Below are 23,812 nucleotides of genomic sequence, written 5' to 3' on the forward strand. Positions count from 1 at the left end.
ATTGACACTAGGTAGCACTAGCTTATTTATTAAAATAGCATCAATCTACAAGGTGTCATGCCAGAAATTGATTTGGCTCATAGCATAGTTTTGCAATTATGTAGGCCATTATTAGTGTGTGGTAGGTCTATGGCCAGATTGTAAATGGCTGTCACATTCTGGACTATTAATATTGTCAGTCAAACCTGCACCCAGTTATACTTTTGGCTACTTGAGTATTGCATCTTGTGAGTAAACATTGACAACCAGGGCAAACATAAGTTATATTCTTTATTGAATAGACTTCAGAGTCACCGTTTAGCCAACCTGAAAGACAGGAAAGGAAACAGGTTAATCTCAAACTCTGAAAATATCCTGCCAACTGAAGCACAGAACAGTACCTTCTTCAGAAATGCTCTTGGAGCTCCACGGCGGTGTCGACCCGGCTGCGAGTAAGAACCTTTTACACCAACTCCACTGTAGGGCTGCTGTTGTCCAGTCGCTGCGCCACTCTGACCAGCACTCCCAATACTCGCCTGCCTGACGGTGCGATGTCTATAAGGGATGTTCTTGGCCTGCTGAGTGCTGGGATAGTTGTCCCTTCTGTAGAGAGCGTTCTCGCCGCTGTCCCTCCCCTTCTCAAAGCTGTTGCTGGTGTAAGTATACGTGCCTGGAGGATACTGGCCAGTCAGGAACATGTAGTCATAGGAAGGGTAAGGATAGGGGACCAGGCCTGATGGCACAGGTCCTCCATTAAAGCCTTGTGAAGGTGGTGCAACATAGAAAAGAGGTGCAGCATAGACAAAACGAGGTGGTGGCATGGAACCTTGCTCTTCGGTCTCAGAGTTGCCTCGCTCAAAGCTTCTCTGTTCCTGGAAAAGTTCACCTGCCTGGTAAGGCATGGAATCCCGCGCTTCGTTCTTAAATTCAGAGTTGCCTCGCTCAAAGCTTCTCTGTTCCTGGAGCAGTTCACCTGCCTGGTACTGTGGAAGAAAAGAACCAGGCCGGATCAGATTGCTTAGGCCAAGTGGTTGAGGGGCAGGACCACTGGAAGCAAACTGCTGAGTGCTAGGTCCTGTGGATGCTCCAGCAGAAAACGGACTGGGAGGTGCAACAGCCCAGGAAATTCCTTTGAACAGAAGTAAGTGATGTTAACAGGTAGAATGCAAGGCAATGAAGTTAACAAGGTTCCTTTGCTAAACATGGGCATTCACTACCCACATCAGTTTATACACTTAAGAGACCCTGACAGCTCAAGTTAACCCTTGCCTTGTCTTCCCATGAACCTTGAATAATAAGGTTTGCACCAACTGTAGGTAGTAGAGAATCATGAGGAGAGGCTTTTAAACAATTAAACTTTTTAAAAACATGTTGACAGCAATGATACTTTACCTTGTTGCATAGGGTAGCTGTAACTCAAACCAGTCAGCAAAACAAGGAGCAAAGCCCTATTGAAAAGCAGACAAAGCATAAGTACAACTATTTAACAGAAATCAGTCAAAACATCACAAAGAACCTGTTGCACACTCACCCTGCAGTACACCAAACAGCCATCATGTTGAATGAACAGCTGAGATGCCACTGTGATCCTGTGAAAGGTTTATAAGTGCTGCAGGTGACCTGCCCTGACCAATCAGAACATAGCCAGTTAACGACTCACAGCTGCGAGCAATTGGATCCTGATTAAGGTGGATCATAACTGGTTAAGTTGTCTAATTTTCTTCAAATGTTATGTTGCACATGTTCTGTAACCGAAAACTCATTGTTTCCCATCTCAGGGTAAATCAACTCAGAGTTCAGGGTTATCCTCAGAATTTATTAAGCCTCCTTCCTTAAACGGGCCCTTAATTTTCTCCAAATTTTATGTTGCACTTTGCTACATTAGGTGCTTTAGATTACAATCCTTACACAACACAACCTCCTTAGTTTTTGTTTTTTTGTGTCTGTGTTCTTTGTCACAGATGTTTGTTCTGGTGTTTCTCTTTTTCATTCAACATTCCTGAGCAGTATCAAATGTATTTTTTTGTATTTCTGAACGGTTAGAAATAGGTTATTTTCTGTCAAATTTAAATGTTGTCTTACCTTCAGCTATTTGGCACAATATGAGATAGTAAGTAAGTAAAAATAAGAGAGGCGCTCTTGTCATTTTCTTAAAATATCACTGTCTAGAGCCAAATTTATCTTCAAACAGGATTGTGGCATAGGAGATTTGTAGATTCACACACACATATCCACACTTCAGAGCACAAACAAACACACACACACACACACACACACACAATCAAGGTTTATCTGGGTCTTTCAGTTTCTGCTTTTCTTTGCTGCCACTCTATCCACATCTATATTGTCTTCATGGTTCTAGAGATGGCAATGAATATCTCAAAAACTACTAAATAGGTTGCCATGACATTTTGTACAGCGATCCATGTCTCCCTCAGGATTAAATGTAATAAATTTGGTGATCCCTGAACTTTTCTTCTAACACTATCATCAGCTCAAAGAGAGAGACATGAGGTAAATAACAGAAATAAGCTGGAGTCTGAGCTGAACACGGCAGACATGGCTGTGCATTCTTTGCTACATAGCTTACAGCTAATGTCTGTACAGTTGGTACATTGGCTGCTTTGGGCAAAGAAACACAAACAGTCCAGTGGTCCAATTCATTGGACACTGAAGAAAATTTGCTTCACTCTCTCTCTGAAAACACCTTGTTACTGGACGCCAAATACATCGAGTGGTGTGCAACGAGTGCATGTTCAAACTAAACTGGACTGCAGACCACTTGGATTAACCGCCTCACAGGTTGTGTGTTCTGGCTTCTATAATAAGTAACTAGCTCAACCCCAAAATGGCAAATATCAGAGGAAGCAGTAGACATGTCCAGTCATGTTTGTGAATTTAACAATGCCAACAAACCAAATTGAACACAAAGATGCATGACGACACGTGATCACAACTTGCCTTCTCTATAGCGTCTTACCTAACAGGGCATGACAGTGGCTAAAACCTTAATGCAACTTAACCTACATTCTGCTGTATCAGCAGCCGTGACTGGGAGAAACAGTATGGAGGGAGGACATCATTATAGCCACAGATCCAAAGTAAGAACGCATCTCAGGATGAGAGAGGAGAAAGTAGGTGGAGAGGTATGCTGAGGTTATCAGTGAAGATAAAGCATTATTATAGCTACATCCTTTAATACGATCAATAACATTTACCAAGTACTTTATATATTTCCTTGAAGGCCTTGCATTTTGCTTCCTCTATAAAGCTTTAACTCTTAACTCCCCAGGACACTGCCACCATTTTTCTCTTAAAATGACAAGCTTTACTGTATGATTCTGTTCATCAGCACCACTGCAGTAAATAAGGCCTTAGCAACCTGCCGAAACCATCACATAGTGACAGTGGCCCTCATTTATGAAACGCGCGTACGACCTAAAACAGGCGTAGGACGGGCGTACTCCGATTCCTACACAAAGCTCGGAATTTATCAATTTGAATGTGAGTGTAGGCTGCGAAAAAATCTCACGTCTGGTCTGAACTTGTGTACGCAAGTTTTGGAATCAGTGTGGACTTGTGGTGCAGCATATAATCAGTTTAACAGGAGAAGGAGAAGTCATCAGTTGATCACTTATCAAGGCAATGGCAGATCTTGCTCTTTTAGAAAACCTCTATGCGCTGGTCTGCAACATTGTTTTAGCCTGTAGGGTTCTGCACAACATTGCGCAGGAAAACACAGTACCATAAATGTAGTGATGGAGCCAGATGACCCGATGCCCAGAGAGCAGTGTCCAGCACAGCCCCAACTGGGGGCTATACGAAGGAGACAGGATATTATTCCTCGCTTTTAAAAGGTAGCCTATAGTGTTATGTTTGGCAATGATATTCAATACAGGAAACATGACGATGCACAACATTTTTATTTATTCTTCAGGTTTTTGTTTCTCTTTCAAGTGAATGATTAATTTCTGCCATTGTAACTGAGTTATTTCGGCTTGTTTTTCCAGCCCCTGTGCTGTCAGGAGACAGGGTCGAGGTGATGGTCCAGCACGGAGGGCGGGGGACACGCGCTCTCCCTCAGCTGTTGCCTCGTTCTGACTCATGAAAAAAAACACGAGTAAAATAAAAGACACTGCATAAACTCCGGACTGCTACCGTGTTTTTATTTAAATATAAGTACACCTACATGTAGGCCTAGGATATTGCAATAGAAGCCTATAATTAGGACTATAGAATACATATGTCAAGCATGTATAAATTAAATAAACTTCAGCTGGAGTCCGATTTACTACGGCAACACTGTTGACCGCATCAGTGATCTCTTTCCATTCCGCATTCTTTCTACAGCCTTTAATACCAGTTTTCAGGCTGCCAAAAAGTACACACGTTAGTGCAAATGAACCAGAGATATCAGGGTTTTAATCTCCACGTCTGAAAAGTGCCGCTTCTCAGCCGGATTACGTCTAGCCATGTCGTAAATTGTAGGGGCGCGTCCTCAAAACCGAGAATATATTGGGGCGTGATATTTAAATTACGATTGTTTCAAGCCGCTGCATTTATCAATGTACGACCATTCTTACGCTCTGATTGGTGTGATACGAACGTTTCATGAATCACACGTGAAGCCTGTCGTCATATGTGCGCTGGTTTCTACGTTAGGTTGATAAATGAGGGCCAGTGTGTTAATGTTATGCAACCGGAGTTGTTTAGGCCAAGTCCTGGTCGAGTCTCATATCAAGGCTCAAGACTAATGGGTAATTGGGTTTCCATGTCTCTGAATGTCTTACAGGGGAGTCACGTTCAGGTATCAAGACTTCATTTGTGACTTAAAGCTAAAGTGTGTCGTTTCTGTCTCTCCCATGAGGAATTCTAAGTAATGACAACAAAACTGTCGGCACGTCCACATGATACAAGCCTACGTGAGCGCGCACCCGCCCCCACTCCTCCTCCACACAGTTGCTAGTAGCCAAGGAGGACACGGAGGATTTAAAAAACATGATGGACTCAGACTTCAGAAGAGGTCATTATCTTCACTTGAGTTTCTGCACGGGACGACACCAGTTTCTGAACATATAATAGAGAGAGAGTTGTTTTGAGCTGATAGTCTGAATTAGCTTCGTAGCAACTCATTTGGCAATGGCTTGAATGTAACTGACGTTTATTTATATCAAAAAGTTGCACACTAAAGCTTTAAGACAAAGTCTCAAGCCTTTACCTCTGTATGAACTCTTCTCTCTGTTTACAATCGGTTTTAAAATTCAGGACGTGGTGGTTGTTAAGGACAACGTGCCAATGCTCTGTAACTTGCCTATTTAAAGACGAGTTGGACCAAGTGTTGCGTGACTGGCGAGCGCGTGGACGTACTATTTGTGTGTGGGGCCCTTTGACCTTCTAGCAGAAGTGATGTAAGCAGTGAGCAGTAAGCAGTAATGACATCTAAACACAAGTGATCAGCTGCAGACATACTGGTGACGGTGACGTGTCTCGGCTGTCCACTTGCGTTGGGATCACGAAACACATTTTAAAACCATGCGTAGACAGGGTCTTACAAGGAGTCAAATCCAAGTCTCAAGACTTCCTTTTTGTGACTTAAGTTTGACTGGATTCAACATCTCAAGCCTTTACCTCTGTGTGAACTCTTCACTCTTTGTCTCTAGGACACAAAGTCAAACACATAAACACACATCGCACACATTTACAGACACATATATTTGTAGATATTTCAACCTGTGCTTGCTTGATTCCTCTCTGTAAAAGAACAGGTTCCAAGTAGTGTTCATCCAAGTTCATCAAGGATGAGATTACAATTCCAAGTACTGACTCATAAGCTATGGGTTGACTTTCACTTTGCTCTGATTTTGCTAGGGCTGTCAGAGGTCAACACACTGAGTGAAAGAGCACAAAAGGAATGTGTGATTGATAACCGGCTGTGTTGACATGGAAACTTGTTTGAAGTCGATGTTACTGTTACAGGTGCATGCTCTTCTGACAGAACAATGTTCACTGTAGCATGCATGTGAACGCAATGTTTCAGTAGCCATGGATACTCTCTTATGTGCAACGTGCATTATTAATCACTTTTCCAGACCATGTTTGTCCCATTCATACACAAATGTTCTACACGGATTCAGTCGGACTGAGCTCAGGGAGGATAGTGGATGCTGGTTTAGACTTCCAAACATCTCCAGCATTCAAAACAAGCTTTTTTATTTTTTTTGGTGGGCTCCTTGCATCAGTGTATGTAATGTATTTAAAGAGCTTATATCACAGGATTAAACTAAAATTGCCTTAATTGGTTTCTGGATTACTTTTGTGTAAGAACAAGCCCCCCTGTATTTATTTAGACTTACTTTACTTTGGCAAGTTGACCGTTAACCAGCCATTTGTGTATTGAGATTGTGTAGTGTGAATTGTAGTGTGTTTGTCTGATACAGTATCAGAGCTTACTGGTTCACATCACTGTTAAGTAGCCAGGTAGGTAACTAGAGTGGGGGATATATCCACCTCAGTGGGTTCAATCTGTCCTCATTGGGCATAGGCACAAACTACGGTATAACCCAACACACACACACACACACACACACACACACACACACACACACACACACACACACACACACACACACACACACACACACACACACACACACAAACACACACACAAACTATCAGATAACATCCCCTTAATTATTTAGCAGCCATGAAGAGCTTTGCCAAGCAGCAACCAGAATCCTCCACATCTTTGCAGTACACCTGACTATTAATGACCCAGAGACAGTGAAAGAAGAGTGCAGAGCCATAAGGCGAATGAGGGAGAAAACGCTAGTCAGAGATTTGGGGGAAAGATTGATTGAGGTTTGCAGTAGTATGACAAATACTTTTTGCAAGCACAACTGACATACTCACAGTAGTTTAGTTAGGAATTGTGCCATGAAAAACTAAATACATTACAACATGGTCAAGTAAAACACCTGTGTTTTGGTTGTAGATTGGTTCATCAATGTAAAGACTGTTAAAATGGAATTTGAAGGTGTCTAAATTATTTCCAAGTTCAGAGTACTGCCATGATTTGACTGTAGTTATTTTGGTCCTTGTCCATACCACCAAACACTACATTTTAACTTGAGAAGTCAGCAGTTCACGAAAAACAAATAGTTGTGGTAGCAATAACAAAATGCAATCTAGTAAGGAACAAACCAAAAATGAATTTTTAATGAATAGTTACCCAATTCCTAATAACTCTGAGTCAAAGTACTGATGGAGCCTAATTTAGAAAAGCTGCCAATGCTAACGCTAGTTTCTTCTCAATGAGCTAGCGCTCCAATACTGTAAAATGATTTTATGTGAACACAATGACATTTAGCAGGTGATAGATACTATGGTTTCATCACTAACAAGCAGAAATTGCCTTGAGACTATTTGATGTATCAGTGGTAAAAAGCTCTCATTCAAGTTCACCACAGTCAGTTAGTAGGAAGGTCCATTCATAACTTTTTTTGGGGTTATCATGTCTTTCGTTTTAGAACATATTGACAAATAAGTTGAATATCGGTCGGCAGGCTAACAACACCACATTTAGAGAAATGCTGATTAATGTGCGTAGTCCTTTTCAATAAATAAATCAAATTCACCAAAAACTACTCAATTTAAAAATTTCACCTGATTTTGTGATGTGTGAAATCAACATTTTATTGCAGTAAAACATAGCTGTGTTAACTTACTTTACAGGGAAGTCCTAAAGCCCAAATGAACCTTTAGTGCCAGCATCCATTTGGTTACTTTTCTGTATTTGCCTTAATGTATTCTCATTAGAGCAATAACTTTGCAAAAAAACTTGCCACAAAGACACATAACCAGAAGTTAAGGTAGAGTTAAGACTTTTTTTACTTTGACTTTCAATGTTAGTACAAAATGTATTTAAGTACAGTAAATACAAATAGAACCATACGCCTGTGGGCATTCTGCACTTCACATTGTGATGGGTGGAGATGAACATGAAATTTCAGACGAAAATGGTCAACAGTAACTAGACCAAAGCCTTGCTACCAAAGGCTTAATTTACAGTAAATTGATGAGCTTAGTTAGATTTTTTTTGGCACTGCAGCATAAAAAGGATGCGTATTGTTTGTGTATGTTGTTTGTTTGGGAAAGAGTCCGGTTGGTGAGCAAGGCATGAATGGAACAGTGGAGAATAATAGCTTTAGCATTTTTTTTCCAGCTGCCGTTTACACCTGTTCCTCAAAATGTCTATGCACATGTTCTAAACTGCTTTACTCAGTATTTTAACACCATCCATGCCTAATAATCCTTTTTCTCTTCCATTCACCTTTATATTGCCACTGTTTCAACACAGGTCAGTATTTCGTCATTGCTAATCTGCCTTCTAAATATATCCCTAGCCTCAGTCCTATCTTGTATTTGCACCTTTTTCTGGCCACTATCACTGCCTCTCTATTGTGTCCTGACATCTGTGTATCAGTAGTCCATGCTATGTAGCTGGTTCTTCCTATCTGTCTTCCCCTGCAGGGCTGCAGTAAGCAGCGGTAGATTCAGGTCCGCCGCCCGATGCTGGAGAGATGAACGTAACTGAACAGAGTTCCTTTTTGCTCCATTCAGCCCTCCTCCTGCTGTCCCTCTCTCCCCTCCTCCTCCTCCTGCTGCTGCTGCCGACAGATCCCTTCTCTTACCCCTCTCCTGCCTGAGGCTCTTAATGACCAAAGTATGTTGTCTCTGCGAGGGGAATGCGGGGGGTTTGGACCTGTTCACCAGGAGTCCTGGGGGCCCAGGTCGGGTCAACCCTACCCATGTCATCTTACTGCCTCGACCGTCTTTTAGCCCCACGTTGCGCAGGCGGGGCAGCGGGGCAGAGGGTGACGTCTGTGTCGTCTCCATGGTGCCCAGGTGGTCTCTGTCTGTGGAGTGCGTGGCGTGTGCGTCGGCCTCCAGGAGCATTCTGGGAGAGATGCCGTTCTTCTCTGAGGAATAAAATGTCTGAAGCTTCTCCAGACGCTCGTTGATGCTCAGGTGATGAGAGTGGTCGTCCTGGTGGCGGTTGTCATGGAAGCAGTCTGACCCAGGGTCTGCCGCCCCGTCTGATTGAGTTGTCCTGAGCAGGTGTGCGTGGCGGATCAGCCTCGACGTGCTGCTGTCTCTGATTGGCTCGGCGGGCAAGGGGACTTGGCAAGGGGCGGAGTCACAGAGTTGAGACGCAGAGCTTTTAGGAGGAGGAAGATGGACGAGCTCCCGGTCCCTGAACACTGACATTGAAACACATAAACATACAGATCCAGTCTAGTACGTCACACACTGTAACGTGGATCATGGATGTGTGCGGCTTTTTTGTTTCCGTATAAATACTTACCTTCAGGAAACAGCGTCTCTCTGGTGTCCAAGGTAATGGGGATCTCCTCATCCTCTGCAGATAGAGGAGCGAGAGAGGGTGAGGGAAGGCGAGGGGGAATTGAGGGGGAGGCAGAGAGAGGAAGCTGGGGTAGAGATGGAGATGGAGGACGGTTCTCTGCGTTCTCCCTGTGGTCCTTTCTGTGCAGGTCCTCGGGCCTCTTCCTGTTGCTCTGACATATACTTGTCTGTTGGGCTCTCAGAGGCCTGCTGGACTGCTTTGAGCTTTTTTGATTGGGCGGTTCATTCTAAAAACAAGCAGTGATTAGTTATCAGAAGGCCCAAGAATGATTTCTAAACAAAGGGTACCAAAGACACCACATAGTCACCTCAAATAGAAAGTGACTCTTTCTAATACAACCACAACACTTGCAGCCACATCGGCTCCATTCTTCCATCTACGTTTCTATACAGCAGAAGATCCAGAGTTTTAACGGTTTAACCATAATTGGGTATTCACCGCTGTTATTGATTTCATTTTACTTGGATATTCTATTAATTGAAATGTCTCTGCAGTAAAAACACATCAGCCAGCCACACCATTGCACTGGTTGGCATTACCAAGAACAAGTGAGCTGTAGTTTCTTTTCAATCCTACATCCTTCCTGTAAATACTGACTTGTGCACCAAATGTGTATTAATCCACAGCCTAAAATAGTCCCCAGCAAATGCTCCATTTCCTCCTTGTTTAAGTAAAATCTGCTAAAGTTTACACTTCCCAGCTGTTTGAGGAAATTACATTTTATTTTTTAAATAAAACTATATACAGTATCTGTGAATGTTTTTAATTTTTTTTTAGAGGTATGTCTTCAAAGGAACAAATGGGCTTGGGGGTGAGTCTGGAAAGCCGAAAAAGCATGGATTACATTATAGTGGGTTTTTAGTCTACTTTGGGATTAGTTGACAATAAAAATCCTTATCCTTTAATAGAATACTATTAACTTACATATTTAAATGATTACTGTGTTTGTGCTTTATGATGTTATTGACAAAATTACCTGTTGCTGGGTCTTTGATTCAGTGGTATGCCTCTCTCTCCATGTGTTCTTGCTTGGAAGACTCCAGTCATTGCTCTCTAGTTTCTGCCAAATCAATCATTTTTTTTATTATTTATTCGGGTTGTGTTTATTATTATTTATTTATTAACTTTTTAGTACCGTGATCCTGACCTACTTGTGTGTGTGTGTGTGTGTGTGTGTGTGTGTGTGTGTGTGTGTGTGTGAGTGTGAGTGTGTGTGAGTGTCAGTGTGTGTGTGTGTGTGTGTGTGTGTATATATATATATATATGCTTAAAAATGAGGTTTAAACCTTGCTGGCCTTGGCTCCCTTCTGGCTCCTGCTGAGTTTGTTGAGCAGCAGGTGATAGGAGGCCATGATGGCGGAGGGTCGGTTGATGGTGAGTGTGTGTATGATTTCAGAGAGGGAGTAGCCCAGCGTCTCTTTCATGTATGCCAGCACAGACGAGTTGAGATCCTCTGGGCACAACCTGGAAGAAACCAAGAGAGTGGGATGGGAAACCAGTTACAAAGATAGAAGAAGTGTGAAGCAGACAGAAATGTTAGGAGTCATTAAGGATTAGTTGGTAAGGAACTAGGATCAGTAACTGAAGGATTGTGGTTTGATGATTTTCAACTGTGAGCAGGACCGAGCTGGAACAGTTTTGGCTTCATTCATGTGGATTTCAGAAAATGTAATGTTGCCAAGCGGAGCCATACATGATTGCATTTCCACACTGCGTAAAGTGATAAAAGCCTTTTAGTCATGCTATAATACACAAAGCTGTTACCCAACAGACCACAAAAAAATACATTTTATTACAAAAATTTCAGTGTTTCCCTCTTGGTTATTTTTTCAACATTGTAATGTTTGCGGCAGAACGTTCCCCTGAGGAGAGTTGATGTTTAGATATATTTAGAAAAATATGATTTTTAACAAGAACATTTTTAACAATATATAAAATTGGTAACTTCTGCTAAATTATTAAAAGTATGTCAATTTAGGAAAATATGTTTGTGTTGGCTTAGGTTGTGTTTGTAGTCAGTTTGTCAAATTGTAGTCACACAGTAGATCTCTACCTGTTTTTATGAGAGAGTGTGTGTAGTGGTTTCTCGGCGTATCCCTCGTTGATCCACCTCTCCTCCATCGCAGCGCTGACACTCGGTCTCTTAGCTGGGTCTGGCTCCAGGAGAGACAATACAAATGCCACCGCACCTGAAGCAGGAGCACAAATGAAGTAGTACAACATTTTCTTTATCTTCTGAATTTTAAGAGACTTTTAGCCTCCAGCTAACTTTACTGTTTTAGTACACTTTTACTGCTCTATAACTACCATTTTCGCCCCCAAAACAGAGCTTAAAGGAGGGTGACTTACATTCGCCTGGTTTTATTTCAGGTTTAAATGCTATAATCATCTTAGCACTAGCTAGCATAAATAGCTGACATCTGAACATAGTTTGTTAGCATTCATCATGGGTTTGCCTACATGGACATCAGTCAAGACCACACAGTAACAGTTGGTATTCTAAGCTCAAGAAACTGATGGTCAACAACTGCATGGAAGAGGTTATGCTAAATGGACCATGATGAATAATAAAGGGCTTCACCATGCCTCATATTCGCCCACACACTGGCAGCCATGCAAGGCTCCACAGGGCACTCTGGCATGCTTTTGAGATTGTTTGAGATCAGACCACCAACCATGCATGTAGGATGTCTTTTCATTCACATACATGCTAAGTTTGTACTATTCTTGCCTGGCCAAAAGGGACCAAACTAAAAGAGCCAACGTCGCAAATGACTGACAGACAGATGTCACTCATTGTGACACTGAAACAGTATCAGACACGACAGCATGGAGAGAGGCAGGATTACCCTTCAGGACAACCAATTCAACCTGTCAGCCTGTGACACGGAGCTGTCCTGTGACAGCCAAGCGGGGTTGATAGTTTAACGCCAGATGGGGATTTCTGATAAGCTCCCCTGTCTGAAGGAGCGGGTGGATTCGAACAGGACTGGATGCCAAATTCACAGATATATAAGCCAAGACTGCTCCATTCAATTTGCTGCTATCAGTTCTCTCAGTCAGTGTCAACTCAGTTTGTTTGCAACTGATAGAATCAAATGCACTATTTGTTGATTTTAATCTATAAACCTATGGGAATAATACCTTATGAAGACACTCAGTTTGTTTGCAGTGAGTCTAAAAAACTGTGTTGAAGATAAACAAAAAAACTGAAAATGGACAAAAAGTGTGGAAAAGACAAGGAACAAATGAATGAGCTAATATAATTACAAATGGGCCAGTCTGACAAAATTTACTATGGCAGAAGAAAAAGAAGACGGAAGAAAGTGAAGCAGAGCTTGAAAGAAGAGGAAAACAACCCCATTTGGAGGCAGGATAAAGTCAGCAAGTTAATTTCGACGTCTAAGATGCCCGCCCGTGGCAGCGATACAGCCACTAATCCGATCTTGTCACAGTTTCAGAGCTTTAGAGCCGTGCTGGTTTTCCCCACAGTAACAGGAGCTATGTTTGTTTGTGGTGACATGGCGCCATGACAGAGTGTAATGGGGTGACAGTGTGTGAGAGAGACCAAAAATAAAGCAGAGAGAAACAGAGACCTTAAGGCCACTGTACTTGGTGCAGATCAAGTGGAATAAGTTAGAAATATTATAAATAATAAATATAAATAAAAATAAATATATACGCCACTTTCATAAAGCCAAATGGCGTGTTATTGTACGCATTTTCAGCTATCCACGTGTATGATACACGCTGTATACAGCTGATGTAAACATACCCACCACGTGGCCTCGCCACGTTGCGCGTTATCGCAAGAACGCGACGTACTATTGCGAGAACAACGTCACACGCCTGTTAAAAAAGTGGTTGGGTTTAGGAAAAGAACACAGGGAAAGGCTTTAGTAACAAAACAGTGACAAAAACACAGAAAATAACGACAAAAACACGCTTAGGACAACAACAAATGGTTGGGTTTAGGAAAGAAACATTGGGTAAGGCCACACGCTGGGAGCAAACCCGGCCCTTCCGGGTGAAAGTCTTGTGTTTTACCCATACGCCACCCCAACCTACCTCCTTACCCAATCCCCCGTTCCTTTATACTACTCGCTACGGCGGAAATTGACTCGCAATGTAGGTCAATGGCGGCCGATTTGCGTTGATATACACGCAAAAATGCGATTATGCATCTTGATAACACACAAAAACGGAATACAAATTGGCGTTTCATACATACACCAATTCATGAGATCAGTCTGTCAGGTGAAATGTGGAGTTACCTTTGCTGACGTCATCGGGGATGCTGCTGATTTCTCCGTTGACCATCTTCTGGTGCAGGTGTTTGATGTTGAAAGGCTCAACAGTGAAAGGCAGAGTCCCTGTCAGCATGGCAAACATACTCACACCTCTGCGCGCACACTCACACACACACACACACACACACACAAACACACACACAAAACAAGCAAAATGTGAAGAAACATAAACACATTTACAAGATGCATACACAGTAATGCATTCAGTTATTTGTTTCAAACAGTAAATAACACCACACAAGAACTCATCTATGATAGCCGGACAGGAGACCTCCTCACACAATGAGGCTTTATCACTTACACAGACCAGACGTCCACTTTGGGTCCATACTTCCTGTGAGCCAGCAGCTCAGGGGCCGCGTAGGCAGGACTTCCACACTGGGTGTTGAGGAGATCCAGAGACAACGATTCAGCCTTCAGAGTGTTACTCAGGCCAAAGTCTGTGTGAAACATTATCATTTTAACAGTGGAGCACATAGGACAGATGCACTAGATAGCTAAGAAAGGTTCTGCCTTGCTGATCTGTCACAACAATGTCAGTCAGATGTGACTGGAGAAAGCAGGAATGTCAACATACCCACAATCTTTATGTTGTTATGTTCATCCAGCAGGAAGTTTTCAATCTTTAAATCTCTGCAGAATAAAAGAAAAGAGAGAGCAGTTTGGTCACAAAGAAAGACTGTGGTTCACTTCAGTATTTTCATGAGCTTTGTCCTTAATCCTACAGGAATTTCTAAAGGGATTTTTTCTTCGCAGATTACTATTTTGGAGCACTTAAATTGACTGACACTGTAGTGGTTGTTCAATTTAAGAACTCTTGCAGTGTGTTTGGCCTTACTAAGCTTTTTTTCTGTGTATTTATGGACAACCAGATGAAATGGGACCTGACTGGACCCACAGAAGCTAAGAAAAACCCAAACTAAATTTGGGTTTGGGTAGAGCTCAGGATGAACGGTTAGTGGTAATTTGGGATATTAGTTTGTTTTGGAAAACTCAAGTCAAACTGAACATTTCCAAATGAAGTGAAGCTCTACTTGACTCGCTCTTCTCTGTCACAGTAGTATGTCTGTGTTCACCTGGGAAAGTTGCCTCACTCCCCTAAAAGTACCCCAGCCTCACCACCAACCACACCGCCAGCTAAATGAAAATCTGTGGTCAGAAGAGAGAGAGAGAGAGCTCCCCTATAAACTATAGCCTGGGAATCAGCCATGTTCCTTTCATCTGCGTTCATCTAACCAGCAGACTCTCCGGGTCTCAAAAATGCAGAAAACACTGCTCACACAACCCGAATAAAGTTCAAAGACAGACGGAGGAAGAAAGAGGGAAAAAGGGCAAGAAAGAGCGAGAGCAGACTTTGTCATAAAGTAGAAAATGTATGCGGTAAACCTACTGGATGTGGGTGGTATAGGAGGTGCATTTACGTGCAAATTTTCCATTTATTTCCAGTGTAATCATCTCTGTGTGGGATTGTGGTGGAGAGTGTGAGGGAGGGAGTGTGTGTGTGTGTGTGTGTGTGTGTGTGTGTGTGTGTGAGACGGAGAGAGGTGCTATTGAAGGGTTGAGAGTGCCATCGTTGAGGGACTTCATTAGAGAGGAAGTCAATGATGTTGTGATGATGTGTGAATCATGGCGCCGTCGCAGGATGATGAGGTCATTGCCTGGTAATCACATTCCCACCTTCAGAGGAGCCAAGGTCTTAAACAAAAGCCCAGCGCTGTGCATATTGTGTGTGGTTGCAGAGTAACTGTGTGTGTGTGTATGTGTGTGTGTGTGTGTGTGTGTGTGTGTGTGTGTGTGAGAGCAAGATTTGGGTGTCTAACACCTACACATACTAAAATGCCACTAAAATAACACTTAGCTCCCACACTCCACTATGCATATGTTGCCTTTCTTGCAGCATGTCCTCTTCTGTAGGCTGTTAATGTCCCGCAAACTACTGTGTGTGTGTGTGTGTGTGTGTGTGTGTGTGTGTGTGTGTGTGTGTGTGCTCTGAAGTGTGGATATGTGTGTGTGAATCTACAAAGCGTGACCTTAACATCTACTATGCAACAAACAGCTACTGTTTGAAGTTAAATTTGGTCTGACCCTGAGATGGGAAACAATGAGTTTTCGGTTACAGAACATGTGCAACGTAACATTTGAAGAAAATTGGACAACTGAACCAGTTATGATCCACCTTAATCAGGATTCAATTGCTTGCAGCTGTGAGTCGTTCTGATGTTCTGATTGGTCAGGGCAGGTCACCTGCAGCACTTATAAACCTTTCACAGGCTCACAGTGGTACCTGAGCTGTTCATTCAACATGATGGCTGTTTTGTGTACTGCAGGGTGAGTGTGCGCAACAGTTTGTTTGATGTTTTGACTGATTTCTGTTAAGTAGCTGTATTTATGCTTTGTCTGCTTTTCAATAGGGCTTTGCTCCTTGTTTTGCTGACTGGTTTGAGTTACAGCTACCCTATGCAGCAAGGTAAAGTATCATTGCTGTCAACACGTTTTAAAAAAAGTTTAATTGTTTAAAAGCCTCTCCTGATGACACTCTATTACCTATAGCTGGTGCAAAGCTTATTATTCAAGGTTCATGGGAAGACAACACAAGGGTTAACTTGAGCTGTCAAGGTCTCTAAGTGTATAAACTGATGTAGGTAGTGAATGCCCATGTTAAGCAAAGGAACCTTGTTAACTTCATTGCCTTGCATTCTACCTGCTAACATCCCTTACTTCTGTTCAAAGGAATTTCCTGGGCTGTTGCACCTCCCAGTCCCTTTTCTGCTGGAGCATCCACAGGACCTAGCACTCAGCAGTTTGCTTCCAGTGGACCTGCCCCTCAACCACTTGGCCTAAACAATCTGATCCGGCCTGGTTCTTTTCTTCCACAGTACCAGGCAGGTGAACTTTTCCAGGAACAGAAGCTTCGAGCGAGGCAACTCTGAATCTGAGACCGAAGAGCAAGGTTCCATGCCACCACCTCGTTTTGTCTATGCTGCACCTCTTTTCTATGTTGCACCACCTTCACAAGGCTTTAATGGAGGACCTGTGCCATCAGGCCTGGTCCCATATCCTTACCCTTCCTATGACTACATGTTCCTGACTGGCCAGTATCCTCCAGGCACGTATACTTACACCAGCAACAGCTTTGAGCAGGGGAAGGACAGCAGGGAGGACTCTCGCTACAGAAGGGACAACTATCCCAGCACTCAGCAGGCCAAGAACATCCCTTATAGACGTCGCACCGTCAGGCAGGCGAGTATTGGGAGTGCTGGTCAGAGTGGCGCAGCGACTGGACAACAGCAGCCCTACAGTGAAGTTGGTGTAAAAGGTTCTTACTCGCAGCTGGGTCGACACCGCTGGGGAGCTCCAAGAGCATTTATGAAGAAGGTACTGTTCTGTGCTTCAGTTGGCAGGATATTTTCAGAGTTTGAGATTAACATGTTGCCTTTCTTGTCTTTCAGGTTGGTTAAACGGTGACTCAAGTCTTATCAATAAAAGTACAACCCTTTTTGTTTACCCTGGTTTTTCAGTGTTTACTCACAAGATTCAATACTCATGTAGCCAAAAGTATAACTGGGTGCAGGTTTGACTGTCAATATTAACAGTCCAGAATGTGACAACTATTTACAATCTGGCCATAGACCTACCACACACTAATAATGGCCTACAGAATGGCAAAACTATGCTATGAGCCAAATCAATTTCTGGCATGACCCCTTGTAGATTGATGCTATTCTAATAAATAGATAAGCTAGTGCTACCATAGCGTATCAAAGTGTTCCTTGAATCTGAGCTCTGCCACAGACTCGGTTACACTAATAGCAGCAGGAGCTACTGCAAGTGTGTGTGTATAAACCAAATACTTCATAACCAGTAAAGTGACCTGGAATTCAGGAGAATTTAACACTGGCAGCTGAGATTACATTTTACTGCTGTTAGCATGTAGCTACATGCGACAATGTTAAAGAGGCGCTATGCTTTTTGCTCGCAGGTTTCTCTATAGAGCTCCCCCTACAGCTTTGGAATAGATATTTGGCAGCTCCTATGTTTACTTGTATCTGAGTCCTTGATCTGTCAGACTGTTTCCTCTTTCTCTGTTCCTCCAACAATGCTTTCCTAGCTTTCTGCTTCTTTTTTGCTGGCTCAGCCATGACAGTTTAAAAAAAAAAAACTAATCACTACCAGAGGTGCTAGGGGGAAGCGAGACGACCACCATTCAACTCACAACCCATATAACCATTAAAATGACACCGAAGCTGTTCAGTTAAGGTAAATTAAGCTTAAAAAAACTGCATAGTTCCCCTTTAACACTACTGCAGTAGTGTAGTAAAGGCTTAGAGTTGCATAACACTTAGCAGAGAGTAAAACATTCAATTGAAAATTGCTGTACTTTGTTATTTGAGGTTTTGGCCATGTTTAACATGAAAATCCAACATAATGTAGATGTGACAGAAAATATGAAAAAACATGTCCACTTTAAAAAAAACATTTGAAGTTTTAAATGCCTTGGAAATGTATGCTATATAGTAAAAAATCATGAATTAGTAATCAGAATGAATCCATTACTTGTTGATTAACTGATTAATAATTTCAGCACAACTACTCCACCCTTTGGATGATGATAGCAGGCCACCCTAATGCCAATACTTGATCTGCACTTGTCTCCTTTATACTGTATAGAGTCTGGTACAGTACTTGGTGTAAATGGGTAGAATGCTGTATATCTGTTTCAATTAATTATTTTGAGAGGTACGTTTATAAGGTCTAGCACAAGAACAAAAGAAACCAAGGAAACTAAATAAAGAAAAGCAGCACACCATGCAAAAAGTCAGAGTAACCAACTCCGTATGAGGCAGATGTCTCTAATAGAAGTACTGCACATTGTGTGACTGTATCCTGTCACCTGTGTACGATGCCGTGTTTGTGCAGGTGTTCCACTGCAGAGAGGATTTGACGAGTGTAGCGCCGCACCTCCCTCTCCTCCAGCCTCTTCCTCTCACAGATCCTGTCCATCAGGTCTCCTCCAGCACAGAGCTCCATGGCCATGTAGTAGCTGTTCTCTGTCTCCAGAGTCTGACACACACAGTTATTTAAGTGCGTATTAATTGGACCAAGCTTGTTCAACAGCGGCAGATAATGACATCCTTTTAATTACAGTCTACAATGAACATACTTAATCGTTAATGGTACATTCAAAACGGCGTAATGTTGTTAGACTCCATTACTTTATTTGGGCTGTATATGCATTTCTGATCATTTCTAAATGAGTGTTGGTGCGTTTTTATTTTTCTACCTCCAGCAGTACTACGATGTGAGGATGTCGAACCATCTGATGAATTCGAGGTTCTCTCTTCATGTTCTTCAGCACATAGGAATCTTGCCGCGCTTTCTTCTTGTCGATCACCTTAATGGCCACCTAAACACGCACACGCACACACACACACACACACACACACACACGTTCACACATGCAAAAGTTACATTTTTTAAATCTGAATTTATCAAAGGAAAGTCTTTGTTTTTTTTTAATTAAAACTCTGTTTCCAGGGCTCCCAGGTAGCTCAGTTGGTAGAGCGGGCACCCATAGATAGAGGTTTACTCCTTGGAGCAGCGGGCCCGGGTTCGACTCCGACCTGCGGCCCTTTGCTGCATGGCATTCCCCTCTCTCTCCCCTTTCATGTCTTCAGCTGTCCTGTGAATAAAGGCCTAAAAATGCACCAAAAATAATCAAAAAAAAAGTCTGTTTCCTGGGGTACCTGGGTAGCTCACGTGATTGAGAGTGTGCCCCATGAACAAAGGCTCAGTCCTTACCGCAGTGGCCGCGGGTTCGGTCCTTTCCTGCATGTTATTCCCCCTCTCTCTCCCATTTTCTGTCTTAAGCTGTCCTGTAAAAAAAGGCCTAAAAATGCCCAAATATATAATCTATTTTTTGTTTCCAAATTGGGTAATCTACTTGTTCCCATGTGAACATAAACAGAACCACACACTAACTCTGAGAGATGATCAGCATAACCACAGTCCTCTACTACTGGTAGATGTTCCAATCGGTGTGGCTTCAGAGCCTTGCTCAAGGACACTTAAATAGTAGTAGTTAAGGAATTAAAGTGTACTGCTCAACTCACTCACACAATTGAGCCATTGGCAATTCAGTCACAAGCCCCTATTCAGCCTCTAAATGGAACTTGAACCTATAACCTACTGTATAATCTATATCACTCCACACAATACTAAACCCTCAACTTTTATTTTAAAAGGAAGCAAGCAAAATATAGGGACCCAGGGAGAAAAATGAGCTTATAACAAATCGGTGCTGGAAAATAGCAAACAGTAAGAAAACCCATCCTGGGTTATGAAGACTTTTTTTTTACAGAATCTCACTGCACTGTCAAATAAAAAGGAAGTCAACTTTTATTATGTTAATCATTGCTCTCAGTACTAGGAGTTTTAAGTCTTGACTAACTTGGCAACTGTTTGTGTTCTCAACCAATTTTCTCTCAAGCTAATGATGATGGGGGGTGGGGGGGAGAGCTTGGCCTGGACAGGTAATACAATTCCTAAAGGTGATTTATATTGTAAATGAGTCAGCTTGATGGGATGACTGTAGTATGTAGATAACTAACTAAGTAAACACTTGGGTGTGAATGACAGTAAATTGTTGGTAAGATCTAGTTTATGTTTAAGTTTATTTCCATTTTATATTACATTAATATTGTGTGTAAAAAGCTATATACATATCGTGTAATTATATGTGGTGTTCTGTTATTTTTATTCAAAATTTAAAAGTTCTACTGTGTTTGCATATTTGCACACTTCACCTCTACAGTTCTTGCACCTGCAGAGGTTAAGAGGAGCAAACACCCTGGGAGATGAGTTTGGTCATTACTATAGCAACCAGGTCAGGTACATATGAGCCGGGGTCAGAGACTCACTGACCGGTGAAAGAAAGTTAAACATGCGCTGCCTCCACTAAATAAAGTGCACACTCATATATTCACAGTTTAGAGCCACAATATCCCCAAATATCCTAGACTGAAAATAACATACTAACAAACATTAGCATGGTGGTCTTTTAGCCTATTTGGAAGAATATTTCAATTTATTTTTAAACCAGGACATGTTTAGGTTAATACTATGTATATTTTGTCTGAACATAGACTAGATTTATTTACATCACATACGTAACATAAATCTGAACATAAATCATAACTGCAGCCTTGTAATCATGTTTACATGGCATTTGATTTGTCTACACTGTACTGCATGAATTAGCTTATTAATGAAGTAAGTCCAGATATATTTAGCAGAAACAGATCCACTTTAAATCTGTAAAATCCCTGTTAGACTCATACTTGTGAAATGAAGTAATTACACATGGGTCTGACTGTGTTTTTGTACACATAACAAGAATAATAATAGGCCACTGCCTTCTTCCAACATAAGTGAGTATAATAATCAGTTACAAGTGCACCAGTTGTAACCGTGTAATCATAATCTTGTATGTGTGTGATCTTTTTCTTGCCAGTCGTTGTCTCTTCATGTCTCCTCACTCTTATTCTCAATTCAGGGAGAAAGCACCAACCTTTTCCCCCGTGCCGATGTGCAGCCCCTCCATCACTTTGGCAAACGATCCCTTGTTGATCATTTTCCCCACTAGATAGGATCCCACCCGTTTGGAGTGGGGGAAGCTCCGCAGCAGCTCCCTGGGGACCTTCAGAGAAGGCAGAGGCAGCCTCTCTCGGCCCGGCCCCGAGGCTTCCCACTGGGACGTGCCGCGCTCTCCTTCGCCCCCTCCCTCTGCCACCATGTCCTCCGGAGTGGACTTCAATGCTGCAGCTGGCATCCCGGACAGGGCCAGGGCCCCATGTGGCCGCCTCTCACACACACACACACAAAATCAAATCCCAAAACAGGACAGCCCGCCCAGAACAAACATACTAACATACACACACACACTGGTTAATTGAGGAAAGGAGAATGCTGCTGAAAAAAATCCTTCTTCAGTAGCAGGTGCGTGTCCTCAGAGGCAGATTTGTTATCCTTCTCAGGTAAGTATATCGTTAAGTCCAGACTGTCTGACGGAAGACTCCGCTTTCCTTCTTCTGTTATGTTACCTTTTAACAAACGCAGGTGTTTCGAAGTGTCTTTCTTACAATCCGACTGTGCGGCATGCAACACTGGCTTCTCTCTCCTTCTCTCACTCGGTCTCTCCCTGCCGGTTAGTGAATGATTAACTGGTGTGTTCTTAGGTCAGCTCCAGTGATGAGGAGGACATTCTACACCGTAATTACCCCCCCCCCTCTCTTTCGCACACACTAAGGTACACACAGATACTCACAGTTACACAGCAACTCTTCAAACTCTCTTACTTTCTTACCTTGGGATCTTATTTTTTAAATTCTATCCATTTCTGTTTCTCACTGACGCATTCAGGTCATTGTTTTTTCAGGTTTCAGTTCAGGGTTGCTATGTAACACTAATGTGTGAGAAGGACAAGGGAGAGGGGTCAGTGTCTGGCACCTGAAGACTTTGAAAGCCTAAAAATCTGGACCCATAATTAGATTTTTTTTTCATCCGCTTGACACTGTTTCAATCTTTCATTCTTCATGTACACTCACCGGTCACTTTATTAGGTACACCTTGCTAGTACCGGGTTGGACCCCCTTTTGCTTTCACGACTGTCTTCATTATTCATGGTGTAGATTCAACGTGGTGCTGGAAACTCAGAGATGTTGGTCCACAATGACATGATGGCATCACGCAGTTGCTGCCGATTTGTTGGCAGCACATTCATGATGCGAATCTCTCGTTCCTCCACACCCCAAAGGTGCTCTACTGGATTGAGATCTGGTGACCGTGGAGGCCGTTTGAGTACAGTGAACTCGTTGTCGTGTTCAAGAAACCTCTTTGGGATAATTTGAGCTATGAAACGTGCAGAATTATCCTGCTGGAAGTATTGCCATTAGCAGATTGGTACACTGTGATCATAAAGGGATGGACACGGTCAGCATGAATCCTCAGGTAGGCCGTGGCGGTTAAACAATGCTCAATTGGTACTAAGGGGCCTAAAGTGTGCCAAGGAATATCCCCCACAATATTACACCACCGCCAGCCTGAACAGTTGATACAAGGCAGGATGGATCCATGCTTTCATGTTGTTTATGCTAAATTCTGACTCTACCATCTGAATGTCACTGCAAAAATCGAGACTCAGACCAGGCAACTTTTTTCCAATCTTCCATTGTCCAATTTTGGCGAGGACGTGCCAATTGTAGCCTGAGTTTCCTTCGCTCTTTCCTGCTTCTTAGCCTATCTGCTTCAAGGTTCGACACGTTATGAGTTCAGAGACGCTCTGCTGCATACCTCGCTTGTTACGAGAGGTTATTTGAGCTACTATTGCCTTTTCTTATTAGCTTGAACTCTGCCATCAACAAGGCATTTTTGCTCAGAGAACTGCTGCTCACTCAATGTTTTCTCTTTTTCAGACCATTCTCTGTAAACCCTAGAGATGGCTGTGCATAAAAATCCCAGTAGAACAGTAGTTTGTGAAATACTCAAACCAGCCCATCTGGAACCAACAACCATGCCGCATTCAAAGTCACTTAAATCTCCTTTCTTTCCCATGCTTGGTTTGAACTTCAGCAGATTGTCTTGACCATGTCTACATGCCTTAATGCATTGATTAGCTGCCATGTGATTAGATATCTGCGTTAAGGAGCAGTTAAATAAAGTATATGTGGTACATGGAAATTTCGGCAAAAAACACTTACTCACTTTCTTGCCAAGGGTTAGACGATCATAACCATCTAGCTCTCAGCTCTCTAATTGCATCTAATTAAAGAGGCTTTTGCCTATGCAATCTCATACAATAGTTGATATGCTCATTACAAAATTAGTTTTGAATGGGTTTCATTTGCTAATCAAGGAGCAAGCAAATTCATAAAGAAAAAAAAAGTCCCTATCAATACTACCTTTACAACTACTACCATCATTGTTGACCTCAGCAAGGTAGTTATCTTTTGTTTGGCCCAGAGAGGTCAGAGGTCGGGGTCAACAACAGACCGGCACCCGTGCAGCTGTTGGGGATTCAGTGTCTTTCTTAGCATCCCCTCAA

The 23,812-nt window shown here is 42.5% G+C and overlaps 3 protein-coding genes across 6 annotated transcripts in view; 1 reads left to right on the forward strand and 2 right to left on the reverse strand.

Moving 5' to 3' along the window:
* Nucleotides 1-255: 255 nt before the first annotated feature.
* On the reverse strand, nt 256-1,583 carry LOC114572990 (uncharacterized). 2 transcript variants are annotated; one of them, XM_028604833.1, is made up of 4 exons: nt 1,511-1,583; nt 1,372-1,427; nt 381-1,108; nt 256-306 (listed from the first exon to the last, which is right to left on the reverse strand). In XM_028604833.1, the coding sequence occupies exons 1-4, from the start codon at nt 1,534-1,536 to the stop codon at nt 298-300; spliced, it is 819 nt and encodes a 272-aa protein (XP_028460634.1). In that variant the 5' UTR covers nt 1,537-1,583; the 3' UTR covers nt 256-297. The 2 variants fall into 2 exon arrangements, with proteins under 2 accessions (XP_028460634.1, XP_028460636.1); XM_028604835.1 differs by having other exon boundaries at nt 1,523-1,545.
* A 6,317-nt stretch (nt 1,584-7,900) lies between these two features.
* LOC114573230 (hormonally up-regulated neu tumor-associated kinase homolog B) overlaps nt 7,901-23,812 on the reverse strand; it is a 144,378-nt gene continuing 128,466 nt past the window's right edge. For both annotated transcript variants that reach the window (XM_028605269.1, XM_028605270.1), the window contains 10 exons: nt 18,995-19,117; nt 18,605-18,774; nt 14,291-14,346; nt 14,015-14,153; nt 13,678-13,805; nt 11,457-11,592; nt 10,690-10,867; nt 10,380-10,463; nt 9,344-9,629; nt 7,901-9,239 (listed from right to left, as the gene is read on the reverse strand). In XM_028605269.1, coding sequence (XP_028461070.1) covers nt 8,458-9,239; nt 9,344-9,629; nt 10,380-10,463; nt 10,690-10,867; nt 11,457-11,592; nt 13,678-13,805; nt 14,015-14,153; nt 14,291-14,346; nt 18,605-18,774; nt 18,995-19,117 — 2,082 coding nt within the window. In that variant the 3' untranslated portion in view covers nt 7,901-8,457. The remainder of the gene's footprint in view (nt 9,240-9,343; nt 9,630-10,379; nt 10,464-10,689; nt 10,868-11,456; nt 11,593-13,677; nt 13,806-14,014; nt 14,154-14,290; nt 14,347-18,604; nt 18,775-18,994; nt 19,118-23,812) is intronic.
* Nucleotides 15,975-17,217, forward strand: LOC114573234 (uncharacterized). 2 transcript variants are annotated; one of them, XM_028605275.1, is made up of 4 exons: nt 15,975-16,041; nt 16,125-16,180; nt 16,444-17,088; nt 17,163-17,217. In XM_028605275.1, the coding sequence occupies exons 3-4, from the start codon at nt 16,669-16,671 to the stop codon at nt 17,169-17,171; spliced, it is 429 nt and encodes a 142-aa protein (XP_028461076.1). In that variant the 5' UTR covers nt 15,975-16,041; nt 16,125-16,180; nt 16,444-16,668; the 3' UTR covers nt 17,172-17,217. The 2 variants fall into 2 exon arrangements, with proteins under 2 accessions (XP_028461076.1, XP_028461077.1); XM_028605276.1 differs by having other exon boundaries at nt 16,000-16,029.

Source organism: Perca flavescens, chromosome 18, assembly GCF_004354835.1.
Source record: "Perca flavescens isolate YP-PL-M2 chromosome 18, PFLA_1.0, whole genome shotgun sequence".
NCBI classification, from domain to species: domain Eukaryota; kingdom Metazoa; phylum Chordata; class Actinopteri; order Perciformes; family Percidae; genus Perca; species Perca flavescens.

Coding starts and splice junctions, on each gene's coding strand:
- LOC114572990 (XM_028604833.1), bottom strand. CDS start 1,536: ATGATGGCTGTTTGGTGTACTGCAGG. Junction 1,428..1,510: donor GCTGTTTGGTGTACTGCAGG/GTGAGTGTGCAA, acceptor GCTTTTCAATAG/GGCTTTGCTCCTTGTTTTGC. Junction 1,109..1,371: donor CAGCTACCCTATGCAACAAG/GTAAAGTATCAT, acceptor TTCTGTTCAAAG/GAATTTCCTGGGCTGTTGCA.
- LOC114573234 (XM_028605275.1), top strand. CDS start 16,669: ATGCCACCACCTCGTTTTGTCTATGCTGCACCTCTTTTCTATGTTGCA.